Source organism: Gopherus evgoodei, chromosome 17, assembly GCF_007399415.2.
Source record: "Gopherus evgoodei ecotype Sinaloan lineage chromosome 17, rGopEvg1_v1.p, whole genome shotgun sequence".
Taxonomy (NCBI): Eukaryota; Metazoa; Chordata; order Testudines; family Testudinidae; genus Gopherus; species Gopherus evgoodei.
The window spans coordinates 6685576-6706828 of NC_044338.1; the positions used below are offsets into that span (position 1 = coordinate 6685576).

The 21253-nt window shown below is 41.0% G+C and overlaps 1 protein-coding gene across 2 annotated transcripts in view; it reads right to left on the bottom strand.

Moving 5' to 3' along the window:
• Nucleotides 1-21253, bottom strand: part of PPM1D (protein phosphatase, Mg2+/Mn2+ dependent 1D) — a 44967-nt gene that overhangs the window by 6420 nt on the left and 17294 nt on the right. For both annotated transcript variants that reach the window (XM_030537083.1, XM_030537082.1), the window contains 4 exons: nt 17689-17917; nt 14933-15057; nt 2313-2503; nt 1524-1766 (listed from right to left, as the gene is read on the bottom strand). In XM_030537083.1, coding sequence (XP_030392943.1) covers nt 1524-1766; nt 2313-2503; nt 14933-15057; nt 17689-17917 — 788 coding nt within the window. The remainder of the gene's footprint in view (nt 1-1523; nt 1767-2312; nt 2504-14932; nt 15058-17688; nt 17918-21253) is intronic.

Below are 21253 nucleotides of genomic sequence, written 5' to 3' on the forward strand. Positions count from 1 at the left end.
TCACTTTTATTCCAGAACAGTGTGTTCTGACCACATGGGGAGCTATTCTGGAATAGCTATAGCAATATAGCTTATTCTGCTGTACCCATTCCAGTTATTTTCCCTATATAGACTATCCCTGAAACAAAATAAAAAGTTACCTTCATCTCAGTGCTAAATATCACTTTGAACTGTTAAAAGTAACAGTTTAGCACTTACCTTCCAGATGAAAGACTCATATTCAAGGCAAATGTTCTAACACATGCTGCATACTCCAAGACAGCAAGAGGATTTTTAGGAGGGGCTTTGCAGTCCCTTAAAAACAGCCTAGAAGCCCCAGCAGAGAACAGAAGGGCAGTTTGAAAGGAATGGCGTTCCTCTTCTGAAGTTTTGACCTAGAGCTTGCATTGCTTTTGGTATTGGTATTGGTCTGACTATTGGAGCACAGATTTCTACACCACACAGAATGTACTGAATTTATTTACATGAGTGAAATGGGGAGGGGGAGGGAGGGAAGAGAAAGATATTTAGAGTACTTATTTTAAATGCCAATTTTCAAATCAACATGACCCAAGGTTTACTTGACAAGGGCAGGAAATAATTAAAAAGCTGTACACAAGAAAACACTGACTGAAAACAGGAATAATTACAGTTCAGATAATCTCTCGCCACAGAAGACTTTGGGATTGCTACTCTTTTTCAGTGGATTTTGGGTCCCTCCCATGCATTCTCCTGCTGCTAGTGAATGGAAAAAAAAAACATACTTGCTGTTTTATTAGCTGTCTGTCTCTATATCAACCAAATGTTAAGTACTCTCATCCTAATCTTTGATTTTCAATTTTACTTTGCCTAAAGGATGGCTATTCAAAGACATTAGAGAACTTCAAAGCACTAGAGCTATTCAAGTTTGCAGAAATTCGCAATTATTGAAACATACATCCACTCACAATTATACCCTAGTCTAACAACAAAATGGTAAAGATCTTCCTAAAACCTCGCTTCTAGTTAATGGACAAGGTTCTAATTCAAAGGAGGATCCCTGTAAAATAAGGCTGTCTCTTTTAATGAAGAAAATTTAAATTGACAGATAGATGCAGATAAGCTCTTCCAGCCTGAAAATGCTCTTACAACCACTAATCATTTCTCTGTTTATGTAGCATGGGGAAATGCAACTACTCATCAGGAAGCATGCTGTACACATAATTTAAATACTGATCTTTTTAAAACTAAATACACCAACCACCATTCTATTATTATAGATTGCAGTTGTTAGCATTCGACTGGTAATTCAAAAAGTGTCAAGATTTTAAGATTATGCAGAGACTTTGAATGTCCCCAAGTCCAGAACTCATACTTTACACTCTTGACTTATTTTCCCAGGACTAAACAACTGAAGAACATATGGTAAAAGGAGAAGTGTATGATCTTTCTAAGTCACGTAAGAAAGCTGCCTCTCTTAGTGAGAAGCAGGAGGTGGATGGAGCTATACACTTTGTGGGTTTCATTCTTAAAATTGGAATGGTTTGGAATTCTAAATAATGTACCTTGATAGGAGGGGTACAGCAGCGGGAGGGTGTCATCATGCACATATCAGGACTGCTGTAGCAGGGGCCCTCTGCCAAGTTGAGGTACAATTCCTCTTCATTTTCCCAGTTGCTCCGACTGTCCAGCACCGGCGAGATGCAGATTACAATGGCACTAGTATTATCGGCACGAAGCATGCGCTGCCTCCACCGGCCTAGTGCTCTGTTCACCAGCATTTTGGCACAAGACTGTCTGTGTTCTCCCTTAATGTTTAAAGGAAATACAGAGAAAACCCGTCACCATTTTACTGTGATCATAAAGTGAAGAAATGATATGGCACAGATTGCAATTCTCTACCTCTACATCACGGCGCTAAAGCATCAGAATTCAGACAAACCTGCATCTAGCAAACAGACTGAAACAGAATGGAAGTCAAAAATTGTTTGAATGAATTAGTGTGCAGACAGACACCAGTTATAGTGAAACTTTGTTCATAATGACGGCACATGGAGGAAACTATTTTTTTAAAAAGGCAACTGAAGTTGTATTTGTACCTACTTATTGTGACCTGTCCATGACTTCTACTGAAATTACCCATGACTAAAACATATGCTATCCCAGTAAGTTTACCATCACTGTAATAGCGCCATGTATGTCGTAGCAGTATAATTAAGTATTAACACTCAATGATGCCACAACTGCGTATGCTTTTAAGGAATATGTTACTGCAATAGAGTAACACAGCAAAAAAGTGAGTTAACAGCTACCATGTTATCTTAAAGTAGTTGACAACATCAGCATGCCCTCACCATAAAATATTGTTTCTCCTCATGATCCTGGCACATAGAAATTGCATCTTGAGGTGGGATCATGTTCCACAGTCCATCGCTGCCTAGGATAATGTATTTGTGCTTTTGGGGATCAAGTGTATAAACACTAGTGTCTGGTTCAGGAGACACAACAAATTCACCACTGTAGAAATCATAGCTCCACAGATCACCTGGAGAGGAGGAAAACAAGGAAAATGTTTTTTTAAAAAGTCAGTCAAGGGTTATCATTGTCCCCTTATTACAGCAGTCTTCAACACCAACCTTCAGTGAAATGCCTGTGAAGTCTATCAATGCAACTCCCTTAGTGAGACACTCAACTTACGAGTTTTTGTTGGTTTTTTAATTGCCCATTTCTGGTAGTCCACTCTTTCCTTAGTATGTTCTGATTGATTGATTTTTTTACGTCATTTTAAAAGCCATGTTTTATAAGAGGTTCTCTACTCCCTGTTGATGTTTGTTAGGGTCTTTTCAGGAAGGGAAAAACTGACTCAATACATAGGAAACAATGAAACTGACTAATATGTCAAATATGCTAAGTAAAATTGTTGCAAGAGAGAAAAGTGCATTTTCCCCATTCATTTCTTTCAGTTATAGTGATTTTAGATGTTACTTGTAAAACCAGTAAAATTTTCAGACAAAAATGTGGTTTTCCAAATTGATCCCTTTAAATCAAGGAGCGCCATTATACTGTTATGCCTACATCTTCCTGCCTTCTCCTTCCAGGCCCGACAGCATAGTCTGTACAAGGCTAACCCCTACATTTCTTCTCTTGGACATTACCTGCCCTATATGTAGCATCCTATAATTGTAGAAACAGAATGAAAAGTTGTTTTCTTATAAAAAGTATCCTCCACTTGATTCTAGTCAATAATTTCTTAAAGGCAACTGAAGGTTTGAAATTAACAGAGAATCCAATATAATATTTACTACCATTTTCCAAACTCTGGCAGGTCTCTTGCTGTATGCAACATGTGGCTTTAAAGTAGAAATTCATTCAATATCAGAGGGGAAAAGCATTTAGAATCTAAAAAACTCCATTTTAAAAACAAGTTTTTCAGCTTGAGACTTCAAAAAGTGTAACTGTCTGTGTCCTTTTAACAGTTCTTTCTGACTCTGACATCTTCTTTCCCCACTCCAACATGCCCCTTTAAAATAATAAAAATAAGCTCTTTGTCTCCCTGCTTCCTGGAGTAGGAACTTTTCCTTTCGCTCAGCTCGGCACTATCAACCAGTACAAAAGGTTTTTCAGAAACAGAACAAGGAATACTTCAAATCAAATACTCCACTTCACTATGGCAAACACCGATGGGCCATCCTCCTTAAAGAGCCAATTCACCTTCACAGCAGCAGCAAACATACACATGTTTCTACTAAATGCTAATTAAAAGCCTTGCCTACTTGAATAGAGGCACTCTCTCCATCAACAGACTAGCACAACAAAGCTCACTGGCTGGCAACAAGATGAAAATAAATACTGTCGCAGTCAAGCTGAGCTCCAGTGCACCAATTACTGTGCATGTATGTAATTGCCACTAAAAGTCTCCATAGAGCACCAGCTTTTGTTCAAATCTTGACTGCCACTGCCACAACAGATAAGAGCTTAACTCCTCATTTGTCTTATAATCTTTTTATAGCTATTTTAGAATCTGTTCCTGCCTCCTATTAAAGTCTTGCCATGGAAGTCAATGGCGGCATGAGACTGAAACATGGGAACAGCTGTTTTGCTTGATTGTTTTAACTGATCCTTGACAGATCACTATTGCTTTTGTCAGTATTGCTTCTTTATCTCTAACTAAACAGGCATAGTTATAAACAATTTTGTATGGTGATTAGCCCCTACAGTGACCTTGCATCCATGTATTTAAGTTTACACAGCAGATGGAAAGTTATTCCTATTCTCGTTGTGTCTAGTTGCACCTGTGAATTAATGGCAGTACACTTGTTCTCAAAGTAGGAGACACAAAATACAAAGCCAGGTGTGTAGCAGATTTAACTCTACATAAATAAACAAAGTGCATAATATTTACAGGGATTCAGACAGCTTAAATTTGCTACAGAGCTACATTTTTACAATATATTAACTAGCCAAGCCAGAGGCAAAGAATGGAGAAGTAAGGCGGTACACACAGCAAGCTTGCTGGAAGTGTAAAAAAACCGCAAAGATTTCTAGGTGGTTTTGAAGAAGTATTCCTTACAGGACTTGTACCCTATAGGTGCTATAAAAGGCTACGTTTTAGTCACGGACAGGTCACGGGCAGTAAACAAAAAATCAAATTTACTGTATACCCCTAACTAAAACTTGGGCTGGGGGGCCTGGGATTCCCGCTGGTGCTGGGGGGGGGGGAGCAGCAACGTGTGTCCCAGGACCCCCGCTGGTGCTGAGGGGGTGGAGGGTTGGTGGGGCTGGCAGGCTCCCTACCCGGCTCCAACCGGCATGTCCTTGAAGTTCCTAGAGGGAGGAGCAGCCACAGTGGTTGCATTGTGTACTTACCAATGGGTAATTGGGATTTTTTTTATTTCATTGTGCATGTGCAGAGAGCATATCACATTCATTACCTTCTGCACGGCGGGGAAATAATTTTATGACAAACTTTCTTTTTCTTACAGCTGAGGGCAAAAGCAAAAAAGAAGGATTAATACTAATGGAGAGGAGGAGGAGGGACCCCCACTTTAATGACTTGGTTGGCCAATGAAAATGAGTGTGCATCTCTGCCCATTCTAATGGCTAGAGAAGCTTTTCAGTTTTCCACAGTTTAATATGCAGGTTTCATTTTGATTATTAGAAACCTGTAAGTGGGGGAAAGGCTGGGACTTAAGGTGAAGAAAACATTAGGACAGGTTAACAGTACTCTAGCGCAGTGGTCTCCAAACTTTTTTGATCACACACCCCATCGGTAAAAAAATTTTGAGCATGCACCCCCCTGCTCTCAGCCGAACTGTCGAAGCAAAAAAAAAAAAAAGCGCCGCTGAGACTCCCAGCCAAACTGCCGGGGGGGGGGGGGGCAGCGCTCCTCCTGCCGCACACCCCGAAGGATCCTCTTGCTCTAGAGCAGCGGTTCTCAAACTGTGGTTCAGGACTGGCACAGGGCTGGCGTTAGACTTGCTGGGGCCCGGGGCTGAAGCAGAAGCAGAAGCCCAAATGTGTCAGCCTTGGGTGATGGTGCTCAGGTTACAGGCCACCAACCTGGGGCTGAAGTCCTTGATCTTTGGCTTGGGCAGTGGGGCTCGGATGGGCTCAGGCATCAGTCCCCCCTTGTCGGGTCATGTAGTAATTTTTGTTGTCAGAAGGGGTCATGGTGCAATGAAGTTTGAGAACCCCTGTTCTAGAGGCTCTAAAGCAAAAAACTTGCTCAAGGTAGCTTTTTCTCCCAAAAACTTCCTTTTCACAGCTGTACCACTTATATGATTGCCAAAGCATGATCCATAGTCACATAAAATGCTTCAGTTCAATACAACAGAATAACTGTATAAATTAATTCAATTTTCTCTTCCCTTTTCAGGCACACAGATTTGTCTCTTATCAATTCTTCTTTTTCAGAAACATGAATTTCTTTATTCCTTGTGCCTTTTGAGGATTTAATCTCCCCATTATGTACAAACAGAATGGGCATTATGCTCACCATATACCACATAAGATATTCTTTCATACAGAGAAGATGTGTTATATTTAAAATTAAAATGGACCGTCCTAAGTTACACACCCTGATACTACACCAATCATCTAAATTTCAGTGCACATGAGTGCTTGCATGTCACACCCACGTGCCCAACTCCATATGCTGCCCTTTCTGAAAAACAGCAGAGTAACGATAAACAATAAATGATCCTGCTTTCAAAACAATTGATGTGGTCTCCTGAGCATGACATCACCACAGTGTCTTGGGTCAAGAGCTAACTGACTCCCAAGAATGGAATAAGCAGACAGCACAGAAGCACATCAAGACCCATAATCCAGAAGACAAGACAGTACACGGGGTTCATCACTTGATAATATTCCTCCTGGACAACTCATTTTGGACCCAATCATGTGCTGGTGCTGAGCCCTCTCAGCTTCTTTTGGCTCCAGTGGGAACTAAAGGTGCTTGGCATCCTGTAAGCTTCACTGTGAAAGGCTGAACGTTAATAATTCAGAGGGCTACGTTCAAGTTGAAATTGAAGCTGGAGGAGGGAATTTGGCATTGTCAGTTGGAATGAAGCAAGCCCCATTGCTGCAATTATTATGTGCCTTACAGCAGCACCTAGAGGCCCAACTGACAGCGATCCATTGTGCTAAGCATTGCATCAAACACACAGTACGAAGAACTCACAATATAAAGTGACACGACAAAAGAAGTATGACTATTGTCATTCCCAATTTATAGACAGGGAACTGAGACATAAAAGAATTAAGGGACTTGCCAAGGAGACATGGGAAGCCTGAGAGAGCACACCAGGAACTGAACTCAGATCACTACAGTCCCAGTCCAGTTCCTTAATCATAATAAGCCCATCCTTCCTAGCGCCTACAGAAAACTCTCCAATACCATCAGTCCTTCCTATAGCAAGATTGGCTATCTCTAGCTAAAACAGAGGTTGTATGCAGAAATCATTTGGTGAAATTCTACAGGCCATGTTATGCAGGATGATTCTAGCAGGCCTCTTCTGGCCTTTAAATCTGTGTATCTGTCGCTAACCAAAAGCTATGAAGTACTATTCACCTGCTTGTCTAGATAAATCAAGAAAAGAAAAATGAATCTAGTAGTAGCAACAGCAGATGGAAAGTTGGTCTAGAAAACAGTATTTCCAAAGCTCATCGAACTGCTCTCCAAGGCGTGTTTTACTAAGCATGCGCATTTTGCCAAAAGGAATTCTTTATCACAGATGGTTTGAAACCATTTTCCCTAACATTATTCCTCTGAAGGTGGCCATTCAAATTCACCGTGTAAGCAGGTACCTCCTTTTATAGATGGGGAAATTGAGGAAACAAGGCAATATGACTTGCCCACAGCCACGCTAGGAGCAGAGCCAGTGTCAGAAATCAGGAGCTGCATGCTCCCAGACTCCATTCACAAGACCACACTATCTGTTCTTAATTAAAAACGTGATGCCACATGTTACACGATTTGTTAAAAATCCTGTCACTCTACAGTCTTATGACCAAGGATTTTTTGTATTTTGGGGAAAGGTGACCACTCCTTCTACATCTCCCAGCAGATCAAATCATCTGACACTAGAATAAACTTTCTAGAGTAAGTTTCCAGAGCAGAAGCTGAGCTGGTATGCATGTCTACACAACTATAGATAGATAGAACTGGAAGGGACCTTGAAAGGTCATCGAAGTCCAGTCCCCTACCTTCACCAGCAGGACCAAGTACTGTCCCTAACAGTTTTCTGGGGGTTTTTTTGCCCCAGATCCCTAAATGTCCCCCTCAAGGATTGAACTCACAACCCTGGGTTTAGCACCACTGAGCTATCCCTCCCCGCAACAAGCACAGTGCTGGTGCTTAGACTACATGAACATAAAAAGATTTCAGGCAGACTTCACAAAAGACATTACATCTCTATTGAGTAAACATTTAGCCCTAAAATACCAACTCTTTTGGTGCACTGTGTGATGTCTGGGCCTAATTCAGTTCATTTTTAAAAGTATTAAGCAGTGTATTCCCCCTTACCTGGTTATTGTTCTATTTTTGGATCACATTTTGGAATCTGCTTGCATCCCACCTGTAGCCAGGAAAGTAGTTTTTTTGTTTGTTTTTAAATGTTAGTTTATAATGTACTCAGACCTCAGTCCAGTCCAGTCTCCTATCTCTCTCAAAGCAAAATTTGCTACAGAAGAAATGCTCAAATAAAACCTTTTCCTTACATTTCTGTAACATGTTTTTGTATTAAATTAACAAGTTTTAATTATTTTTTTGGAGGGGTCTACTTTAACAAGTCACAATGAAAAGAAAAAGACAACCCCAATTTCATTTATCCCACAATAACTTTTTAATTAAACTTGTATCTCATAGATTTTTGGCCTATCAATGGAAGCAAAGGATACTCTAACAAGGATTTGTACAGAAACCATATAGCTCGTTCGGGCTCATCTGCAAATGGAAAAAGGACTTGTCACTAAAACTAGTGGCTTAATATTTCTTAACTATTTCTTCTATAGCCACAAGGGGGCATGTTTACTGCAGTCACAAGGGGGAAAAAATCATACAAGTGCGGCATATTGTATTTTTTACAAGATGAAAATAACCTACTTTATTAAATTTACTCTAGGAAAAAGGAAGGGCAAGGCTACCAGGAGGCTACTGCCACGAGTATGCAGGTAAGTTACACAGATGCCAATAAGGCATAAACCCTTTTATTATACCTGCAGGACAAACAAGACATAGGGGTGTACTTGGCTGGATGCAGGAAGCATCTAAACTGAAAGAGATCTGAAACAAGGGGGGTGGCAGGGGAGAACAGAGAACCCCAGAATTATTGGGTCAACAGAAAAAAAAATAAAAAGGTTACAAACTATGATGTTGAAATGGGAGAGAGGACAGAAAAGTGAATATGGAAAGCTGCCTTGTGACTTTTGTCCTGGAACTGCATCCCTTAGTGAGCACTAAGAAGGCATTTCAGATCCCAAAGGGACAGCCACTTCTCTGTAGTATTTTGGCCAGCTGCATGAATAGAGAAAAATAAGAACACAAGGGGGAACAAAGTGGCCAAAAATGGATATGATCCCATCTTTAAAACAATTATGGTTCTTAGAACAACTTCAAGGAAGAGAAAGAAAGAGTCATGCACAGGGAACTCCAGAGACAGCTAGAAGGAAAAAAAAATCTCTTTCAAGGTAAATGGATCCACATGTGCTCCAGCATGAATCCTGTAACTCAAACAAGACAGCACAGACTTGTCACCGCATAGGGGCTGAAATGTATATTCTGCACTTTATTCAGACCTCTATGCTATTTTCTTCAACAGAAAACTTTTTTTTTTGGGGGGGGGGGGCGGAATTCCACAGAATGATGAAGGTCATCTCTAGGACAAATTCTTTTTGACAAAATTTTAGCTGAAAATAATATAAAAATATTTCAGATTTAGTTTACGTTCACAACAACGTTACCTTGTTGTTTTAAAATGTCCTGAGTTAAAAGAAAGTCAGAGTCAAAGGTGAAAGTAGCCCAAAAAGAAAAGTTAGGGATATTTACTGTTACCTTCAACCTAGAAGGTTTTCTTTTTCCTTCATTTTTTTCCTTCAACTTAAAGATGTGCAAGCTTAAAAGAGAAGATTGTTCTTGAGAGAGAAGAAGTGCTAATTTCTGCTAACAATACATCTTCAAATAATTCGCATGTCTTTAGTCTGAATCCATAATGTAGGGTGATTATAGAGAGTTAAACAGAGATGCAGTAGGAATCTTTATCTCCTGATGTGTAAGGGTGTACATGCAAATACAGCAAATGGGCAATGTATTCAGGTTTACCTTAGATGAGCAATCCTCACGCTATTAATTAGGTATTAAGATTCTTTTTTAAAAAGTCTTACAAAGAGACAGTAGGCAGCACTCTCAGCTACCATCAAATAATAGTTTTCACCTCTGAGTCTCTTGTCAACAGAATCTAGACAATGCTTTGCAATCTCTGATGTTAGTATGTATCTACATCTTACACTGTAATTTAATAGGACACAGCATAAAGAATAATCCTACATATGAACAAATACACGTGACCTAAAAAGCATAGGTGTGAAAATTATGCCCACTCTGCACTGTAACTGATTTTTCTTTTTTAACAGTTCATTGAATATGAAAACTAAATCTTTGCACAAGGACCTAATTAGATTATCTGAGGTCAACTAGACCTGCCACCCTAGCATTTCATGGCATGCACATGAAAAAAAAATTTACAAGACAATTCTGGCATTCAATGGGCTGCTCTGATATGCTTCTCCTACATAAGTAACTCTGTAAGAGCCAGGACTCTTGTAGGTGTTATGCATTTAGTGTTAGTGCCCCAGTATATGATGCATCTATTTTAGGTGTCAGCAGGAATCCTAATGTACTTATTAAAATTAGAATCAAACCTATATTATGCAGCCACCCAAAAAAACCTGGCTTTCCTAGCGCACACATACAAAAATTATAAACATGCATACGGACACAAGAAATCACAAAGGTATACTTAAAGTGGCCATGTCAAGTAAAGAATTTAACTATGGCGTGCCTAAGTACAGGTTTCACTGATTATGAAGAATTAAGAGAACTATTCAACTGCAACTACTATTCCTCTCACACTATATAATCGCACTAACAGTTACAGATTTCGGCTCTGGACCAGTCCTCCTGAGGACAAAAAAATGAAAATCCTACAGAAAATAAGAATTGGGTTCAGATCCAAGGCACTGCCCCATCAAGAAACTGCCCACATGATTTGCGAGGCTTTCTCGAGACCCACTCCTGCTACGATGCCCACAAGGTATTAGCCAACTAATCTTGGCCAGGCTGTGGAACAGCAGGAGATAACTTATAAATACCAGCTAAAGAAATATTCATAAGTATCCAGTTGTGCGCATAGCCGGCCTATATAACTACATGATTTTATGATTGCTTTAATCTCTTCTCCTACCATTGTTATACTCAGGCATTGCTTCCTGTTTAAAATTACCATGTAAGCTATTCAGAGCCGAGACAACGTCCTTGCTAGGTCTGTACACCACAACATATTATAATAGGGCCCAGATAGAGATTGGGGCCTTTGGATGCTACCAGAAAACAAAGATAAAAACAGACCAGAAATTTAGTTCAGAATTATTTCTTCTACATCGAAGCTAACTACTTCTTCCAACTGAACCAAGTACATGGGAGCAAGAGTCGCATCCCTGTGCTACCTACCAGGTACCCAGCCACTCACCCATAGAGCACTGAAAGGCAGCCATATTTGATCACAGCAGTCGCTGCAGAAGCCAGAAGATAATGGGTTAATGTAACTTTGATAAAGAATGTAATGGAATTGCTACCCATCTGGCAATCTTTCTAAAAGAGAGGGAGAGGGAGAGGCAGGGAAATCTATTTTACCACATGCTTTCTGGAGAATGGCTGTTCTGGAGAGGCTAGTCTGCTCTTTGAGATTTCTCCCCAAAATGCTGTCTGTGAGCATGGTCAGTGGAGTCTTTGCAATACTATTCCTGAAATGGGAGTGGCTTGTAATAGGAGTGGCTTGAGAGCGTTATACAGTGTATATTAAATAGCCATTACAAACCAAACTGGGCACAATCTACAGTAAGGTGGGTTTTTTTCCAGAAGAGTTAAGTACAAATATTTATGTTTAAATTACAATACAATCGTATGCACCCCTATAGCATGTCATAAGATGATCTACGGGCACTTTACATACATTTACATAGCACCAAGAGCACACTAGGCACTTTACAGAGAAGTAGCTAATTAAAAACGTACACATCCGATAGAGGGCTTGATAGGCTATAAATAGATTACTTCATACATTACTTAATTACAGTCACCACTGAAGTGAAAAACAGATGCTGTTTAAGAATATACAGCACCACTGTTTAGTTCAGGGCAGAAGGATAGTGTGCCAAAAGTAGATGAGCAAGGGGAATTTGAGGAGAATTAATTTCAACAGGATGGCTCATTAACTGTGCCAATCTCATGTTTGCTGTCCAAATATTTGTTTTTCTATAGCATCTACGGCATTGGCTATATTTAAAACGTTCACTGCATTCCTTACAGTGATGACCAGGTTTAGAGAAGGAAAAATCAATAGATCATCAAAATTAAAATGTCTCTATTTCCATATCAGAATAAAAAACAATTAAGAAACAGACATGAGCTGCAGGAAGTTGGGAAATCTCATTAATATACTGCGAAGTATCAGAAGAGCAAAAGCTGGGAACATACAAGATAGAGTTACCTGGTTTGTGTTCAGAAATTTGCAGCCTGTGAGCAGATGCACTTCTGTACCATTGCCTGCTAGAGGCAGATGGGAATGCCTATTTAGCAGACTGACATTCCCCTGGCAAAAAAATTTGGCCTAGACAATCATTTAGCTACCTGTACAGCTGGTATCTATATTTTATGTTACTGGCATCCTGCAAAAAATTAGCGTAATGCCCAAATCTAGGCACAGCGGAGCCTCTGGCTGTACTAGTAACTAGTGAAATTGACTACAGTGCTGGTAACAGAAAAGTATGTCTGGGTTAACCTGGTTATTAGTGTCAGAGCAAACGGAATTACTTGGAGAGACTCCAGTGCATGAAGTGTTGGTGCCAACCAGAGCAGCAATGCTAGGAGCCAGCCAAGTGGTCAAACAGAGCTTAGTAGCATGAAAACCAATGATTTTAGTTGTGATAGGCCTTGCATAAGCAGTTTTTGAGGCCAGCATGCCCCTCATGGAGTCAAATCCTGTTTCCAAACTGAGCATCTGTGCACCATCTGGGTCCTAGGGAAAGGAACACAGCTGGGTTCCTTTTCTCAAGAGGATGGCCATACCTCATGCACCGAGAGGATGTGAAGAGTTTGCACCAAAACACTATCATTCAAACCACTGTAAACTTGGCATCTTCATGTCATCTAGGAACATCTTTTTAAAGATCCGAGCATGCTTGACTTCGAACACAAGAACTGCTGCCACAGGACATTTTCTCCTCTCTTGCACCCAGACTCTCCAGCAACCCTTTCCATCCAGATGAGAATTGTAAAGGCCACAATAGGAGCTAACAGATGGATCATTCGCTGAAACCCCATCTGCACACAGAACCCAGCCAAAACTCTTTTGTCTGACTTGCTGAGAGGAATCAGACCCAAATACCGTTAAGCCTTCTGGAAAATTCACATGACCGGTTCAAAACCACAAAAAGGAAGAAAGAAAGGGGAGAATGAACTATTACCAAATTAAAAACTCTTCTACCTTTTACAGTCTCCAGAGCAATACATGCTCACCTGTAAGAAAGGGGGGCAAGTGCATGTTTTGCCTAGTAGCTGGAGTACAAGACTAGAAGTTATGATTCCTGGGTTTGTTTCACAGCTCTAGGTCTCCTAACCTTGAGCAAGTCACTTAACCTCTCTGGCTCTGTTTCACCATCTACGAAACAAGGATAATGTCTCCCGCAGGGGTTTTGAAGCATAATGAACAATTGCAAGATGTTACACAGAGACTACTAATATAATTTAAATAATAATATATGGAGATATACCTATCTCATAGAACTGGAAGGGACCTTAAAGGTCATTGACTCCAGTCCCCTGCCTTCACTAGCAGGACCAAGTACTGTCCCTGATGTGGTTTTTTTTGGCCCCAAATCCTTAAATGGCCCCCTCAAGGACTGATCTCACAACCCTGGGTTTAGCAGGCCAATGCTCAAACACTGACCTATCCCTCCCCCCCCTTCTTTAAAGAACAGTCATGTTACTTTTTCGCCATGTCAAGCCATGTTCCTCACCCGATCTCTCATCGTGCTTTCTCCACACCCCAAGTTTGCCACAATACCTACACTTGCTATGTAATTCAAATTAGTGTGTCTGTTATTGTCACACAAAAGAGTAATATCACTTGCTCTTAGCATTGGACGGTTTCAGGTGAAGCACAAACAGCACTGGCTTGTAAGCCAGTAGCAATATTACTAAGCAATTACTAAGTGAGACAGCACACTTCTGAAGCCAGATTGCCTCACATGACAGCCTCTACTGGCTGGTTGAGGGACAATGATGCAGTCACAAGAGCACTGACCATCTATCCCAAGAGGAGTGAAGTCATGGTATTGTATTTATAAGAAAAATACAAGAATTAGAAATCACCTTTCCTAAAAGCTGTACACACCGGTCTTCTTCAGATGTGAAGAGAGTATTCCCAACTAAGAGCAAAGAGGGGAAAGGAAGAGAGAGAGCTGTACATACAAAGCTAGATTCAGCATTTAAATCCAGGGGAAGAAAGTGACTAGAAAAGACTTCAGCATATAGGGACATCAAGTGGTTTTTGCCAACTGCTGCCAAATTACAAAGCTTTTCCTCCAAGAGTTCTTACACAATACATGGCAGACCCAAAACACATGACCAACCTGCCTTCTGAACATGATTCTGCCCAACATGCTTCCCTTACTAACCCTTTTATGGGACCACCAAAGGCAAAAATATATATGTACAAATATATGGCTAAGTCTTATACTTGGCAGTAATTCTTCCATTATTTCCTGAGATCTTGAGATGGAAAATAGTAGGTATCACAAAGGGAAGAATCAGGTCTTTCACATTTTGCTGCAATAATGCAGGTATCACCCCATCAGGCATTCTGGAGTGGTTTCCATTTATTTCAACAGAGAAGACTCAGAATGCCCTCCAGCTCACATACATACCACCTTTAAGGGGGAAAAAAAACTTGTGTTGAAGTGAAGAACCCAACTTCGCAAGACTAACAGGGACACACGTTCTGTATATCACAGGGGAGAGCTATCACTCACCCATTAAGCCCTCTTCAGCTCTATTTGGGAAATTTTCTATTCACATTGCTCTGATCCTCTTTACGCAGGGACACCTTCCCTTTTATAAGAAGATAACACTGTTTGTTCTGTGGCATCAACATTTAGGTCTCTTACTTCACCAGCGCTAGGCCTGGACACCACTTACCAAGCGCTCGTGCCACAGCCAGGAATGGAATCTGGTCAATGACTGTACTCCTCCGCACAGGGCCATTGTGAGTCAGCCGAGGTCTCTTCCAGACAACCCGATTCACACCAGACTTATTGATCACACTAGAGGTATTAGAAACAAAGGGGTGGAGATTAAAAAAACAATTAGTCACAATCCAGCTGACTTTGTATGGTTTAAGTTACAGAAACAGTTAGGCCTCCTATGTATGGAATTAATGCTATGACCTCAGTTAAGGCCTGCAGTGTAGACGCATCCTTCAGAAAACAGTGAAATTGTGATAATTTGAGGTTTTTAGCCCAGCTTTGGCAGACGAGGCAAAGGGGACAGAAAAAGAGATGAAAAGCTGTGGGGATTTTTGGCTTCCTGCTGATCACCCGAATGCCACTAAAGGTCTCCCTCACATCAGAGGAGACGACAAACGAAGTTTGTTCCCCTGAGATGCTGGGCTGCATAAGATCAATGTCAAATCCCAAAGGGGCAGTGTTATTTAGGGTTTTCTCTTTCATTTTTACTACCCGCCATGGCTCTGACAGTCAGCAGCAGGAGTGAGTGGTTTAAAAAAAAGAACTGAAAAGAGCCACCTTAAACAGTCTTAATGTAGAGGTTTTCTTGCTAGAGTAGCAACAGGAGGCAGAAACAACAGAATAGTCATCATCTGCTCTCAAGCCCAAATGAAAGAAACAGCTCTACATTTAAATTTTAACACCTGCTCTCAGATGTTGAGCAGTGAAATTAGTTTGCTCATATAAAAGTTATTGGGGACATGAAGGAGAAGCTATGCGGAATAAGAGGCTTATTGTGGTGAGAGATGATAAGCTATATACCCAGAAGAGATAGTGGAAAAAGGCACTGATGCAGGTTGGTAATAAGCTTACTTTCCAAGAAGTTATGGACCAGGCACCAAAGCTAGCTTCACTTATGGAATAGCCATAGGCAACTAGACACAGAAACGCTATGGAGCAGCCTCCAAACTCCTTGTATGACATTTATTCCAGGTGCAACTCCAGGGACTATGAAGCCCTTACATCAGTGATGAATTGAGCCCCATTATTGCGTGGCATGGTGCGACATGCATAGGAGGAAGGATCACAAAGACTATGTCCTCAGATTTACCATGCCCATTTGGAACCCTAATGGCCAAATAATGTTAATGTTATTTCTGCCTGGAAGAAGATCCCATCCCACACTGACATTTAAACAGATTTTTAGTGGATAAGCTTTCTTAATTTGACTAGCAGATCCAATTCTCCTCTTCTCCCATCACCTTTTCCCCTCTCTCTCACGAGAAGTGAAGATGTCCTGCTAGCACAATCCCACCATACTCCTGCCCAGTGGCATGTCTCACAGTTCTGGGAGTAGCTGGGCAGTCTCTGCCAGTTTAGTCACCAATCTGGGAAAAGCTGAAGGACCACCAACAAGACGACAATATCAATCCCCACGACTCCTGTAAAAAAGGAGATTCTGGGAATTGCCCACTTGCAACTAGGAATTTCAAAATATATTCTGTGTCCTTCAGCCAGTGACAGAAAAGCACATTTGGAAACCTGTAACATCTACAGGCACTAACCTAGTGAAACAGCAAGTTATCATTTCAGAAACCTCTTATCCCAAATGCAGCCAACTGATCTGCTTCCACCTGCTAAAGACACCAATATCTGAAGGTTAATGAGCTGACAGGGTTCTTGTGTGAACAATGTCAACAGGAAAACCTTCAGTGATCTCTGTGCTCCGAACCGCTAAAAGAAGGGAATGGTGCCCATCCATCTGGTGCAGTACTGTTGAACAAAAGAACATAGGGATCATATGAAGCTGAGCCAGATTTGAGCCCTGAGGTTTGTTTCACGGTTGCCATCTGACAAGGCTTCCTGCTTGCTCCCCTACCTCTCAGCTATAGGAAACATGCATGAACTGCAATTCGACTCCTTCTTGGATATTTTAACATCAGTCAGTTCATGGAAAAGAAACCCAAAGTCAGCTTTGGCAAGTAGAGGAGGTAGCAATGTTCAAATACTATGACTTAATATTCAGATTTACAGTGTTTAAATACAGTGTTCTGTTATTTATTTGTGATCTTAGTTTCATTTAAAGAAAAGTCTTGCAAGGCCTGTTCCAGAGCTGGCATTGTTACCTCAAGGGCAATGTAAAATGCATCAGAAATTTTACTTTTATAGAGCAGATAGATCCTAATTAGATATGGAAGATATCATCTTTTGCCAGTACAGGGTACTGTATTCAAATAGAGGCCTTACCAGCTGCAAAATGAACACTACATTGTGATCAAAACCTTAATATTTTCTTCATTTGATAGAAAAAGTGCTCTACATCTCTTAGTTAATATTTACATGGAAAAACAAATTTCTCTTTCAAATACTCTTAAGCCAAGGAGAACAAGGTCAGTCAGCAACCACCCCTCCCTTCCTTTCCCACTTTTTTCAGAACCCCAAATATACTTCTCACTTTGGAGATTTCATTGGGCTTCCATTCGGAAATCAAAAATCACGCCCATCCCATAAACCTCCAGCAAAATGGCATTAGTACCAGACACTAACATAACACAGCTACTTCCCCACGGCTAACCCACTGGATAGTCAAAGCCCAAATGGCAGAAACACAGAAGAGGTTCAAACAGGTTCACCGAGCTGCGAATGCATAAGTAGACTTGAACCCATTCGATCAGCAGGACAAGGACAGTGACGTGAGAAACTGAAATGAGAAACAAAACACAGAGTTACCTGCCCCCAAGCCCTTCGATTCTCTCCTTTTCTTTTGGAAGTTCAGGCTTATGGTCCTGTGTCACCTCCACGGCTCTAACAAAGTCGTCTTTGGGGTCATCCTGGACTCCCAGCACCACTCCTGAATCTCCGACATGCGCCACATACATCTTTGACTCACGGATAATTACCACACTGGCGGTAGTTCCTGATGTACTTGGGAGGCCAGTCATGGTCTTTGGCCACTCTGCTGCAATGAGAAATAAAAGCTACATTTTTATTCTCTGAAACTTGTCATTAACCCTCCCTTAGGAGATTATTTTAAAACCCCCAAGATATTACAACTACCTGAAGAAAAATATTTTGTAATGATGTCAAGAATGGATTAATAAGTAATATTCAGGCCAAATCATACCAGTGTCAGTCAAACTAGAAACTGAGTGTTTGAATAGGTGTTTCTTCTTCATCTGCTTCAAGCCTTACCACAAGTCACAGTGAAAATGGCCTTCATAGCCTCTATCTGTCTACGTTAAATAAAACCCATAGATTTTAGCACAGTTCACCTCCCTATTAGAAGTTGTAGGAGTGTCAGATAAATCAGCTCACTTAGTTGTTTGGACATTACAAACCCTTACAGGTAACAGAATGACTGCCTTGATATTTATGTGTATTTTGGTATTAAATAGTAGTTCAAAACAAACTGTCTATTTGCATCACCCAGGGGAAATTATTCATATGTCCACACTGAGGACAGAACTGCACAAGCTTCTTATGTTTGCTATCCCATAGCCCCATGTAAAACTTACTACCCCAGAGATAGCCCTCCAATTCAGAATTAAACACATATTAAACACCAGCTTTTCCTCCTCCCCTTCCACATTAAATTCAAACCTCTTTACATTAAATTCTTGCTTTTTCTCAGTCACCACTCTGCCCCTGCCAACATTTACCTTCATCATCTCCTATGCTCCCCTTCTGCTCCAAAAGTTGTGCCCAAATTTCTCTCCTAACTGCTCCCTTTGTCTATTTCATCTACACTCCTGACTTGACAATTTTTTTCCTACAGTTCATTTCATGTTTGGGACAGCCCCCCAGTTAAGATACACCTAGCCTCACAATCTCCCTCCCTCCTTCAAACATCAGAAAGGTCATCATTCCATGAAACCAACTGTCAACAGCAACCTCATCTTATGCTTGTTCAGCACTGCACGTGCCATGAACTTAGACCGTAAACTCTACAGAAAGGGGATTCATTTCTCTGGCATATTTTGTCTATTGTACTTTACAATTTACACTTACAATGGTTACCACTAAAGAGTTTGCATTTCCCATAGTACAGTATGTTCCACTGCAGTATATATTCCACCTATCAGAAATACCACAGTATAGTAAATACACTAGTACAGTATGTACTTTCCTATGGCATCCACTTTATTACAGAACAAAACCAACATGAGGAACCTGATACACTTAATCAGACAAACATCAGTAAAGGGAGGATGAGTTATCTTCAGGTTCCAGCAACTTCATGAACCTTTCAAGACAACTATGCTCTTTGTTGCAGCCTCCATATGTTCTGGGACAGAAATGAAAACATACAGCAAGATCAGCATATTAGGCCTTGAAACCAAGTGCTTTAACCTGGGAGAATTACATCATTACAAGGGAAGAACCCTCATCCCCCCTCACCTGAGCCCTCCAACCCTTCTCCGCACCCCCCATCACCATAATCCACCCTCCCCTTGCTGGAGTCCCAAACACCTCTCCACTTACTCCCTCCCATTCCTTTGCTCCTTCACCTCCCAGCACGCATTCACATGTCTAATTTATTTTATTTTCAAAAACAGTTTGATTGCATTTCCCCATTTTTATTTTAAAGACAGATTTTAGCAACATGCCTTCAAACCTTATCAATTCAATGGCAGAAAACTGAACATTGGCTGAGGGTAGATCAGGATCAAGAGATTCTGCATACACCCTTTAGCTGACCAGCTGCAATGGAAATTGGCAGGCTAGAAAGCCTTTTGGCTACTCTGTGTGCACGGTAATCCAGCTGGTGCATAAGCATTAGGCACATGCTTAACTAGCGAGTTAAACTCTCTCCCTAATACCATTTCCAATTTTGCTCCCTCCAGGGATACTGGGTGCCATGCACTCTCTAGGGTTAACTCTCGAGCAATTAAGGCCCTTGTGCCAGGATTGCAGCCCTGGTAGAATCCATGAATCTTAAGAAAAGCTGCTTTTTTTTCCCCCCAAAGGAGGGGAAGTACCTCAAGAACCCCTTTCCAAATGACCCCAAATTTGGGTCACTAATCCTACACTTTCTCCCATAAGGCACACCAAATTTCAAAGGAATCAAAGGGTATTTCTACACTACCCACCAGATCAGTGGGCAGCGATTGATCCAGCGGGGATCAATTTATCGTGTCTAGTCTAGATGCGATAATTGACCCCCGAGCCCTCTCCCATCAACTCCTGTACTCCAGCCCCGCAAGAGCCGCAGGTAGAGTCAACGGGGGAGCAACAGTCGACTCACCGCAGTGAAGACACCACGGTAAGTCGATCTGAGTGCATCGACTTCAGCTACGTTATTCACATAGCTGAAGCTGCGTAACTTAGATCGATTCCCCCCACACACACACACACAGTGCAGGCCATGGCTAAGTAACATTGGAGATTTTAAAGCACTTAAAGAAGTCCAGCATGAAACAGAACGCTATTCTAAACCTGAACTATACCAGAGCTGGCACTCCACTATACCAACAACAACTGTGGAGAAAGGCCCCCACTAATTAATCTTGAAGAGAAATATTACTTTGGTCAGTATAGATTAAGCTGATAAAACATTTAGAAGGAATGTGTGGAGGCAGAGTCAGGAAAACAATGTGGGCGGCTGCATTCAAACACAAATGCATCAATTATCATTTTTCTTAGCCATTGTTTAAAAAAAAATAGTAATTTTTTTGGATTCCCTCTTTGGAAACAAAATCTTCAGTCAGAGACATGGATAATCTTTAAATTCTTGCCCAGAAATTCTGCTGTTTGAAGAACAGGAGTACTTGTGGCATCTTAAAGACTAACAAATTTATTTGAGCTTAAGCTTTCCTGGGCTACAGCCCACTTCATCGGATGCATGCAGTGGAAAATACAGTAGGAAGATAGATAGATAGACAGACAGACAGGAAACTTTTTGTAGTGGTAATGAAAATGGTCCATTTGCAGCAGTTGACAAGAAGTTGTGCGGAACAGTGGGAGAGGGGAATAAACATGGGGAAATAAATAGTTTTACTTCAAAGTAAAACTATTTCCCCATGTTTAGCCCTCCCCTCTCCCCCCCATCCCCCACCCCCACCCCCGTTCCTCACAACTTCTTGTCAACTGCTGCAAATGGACCATTGTGATTACCACTACAAAAATTTCTCTCTCCTCTGCTGGTAATAGCTCACTTTAACTGACCACTCTCATTAGAGTGTGTATGGTAATACCCATTGTTTCATGTTCTCTGTGTTTATATCTTCCTACTGTATTTTCCACTGCATGCATCTGATGAAGTGGGCTGTAGCCCACGAAAGCTTATGGTCAAATA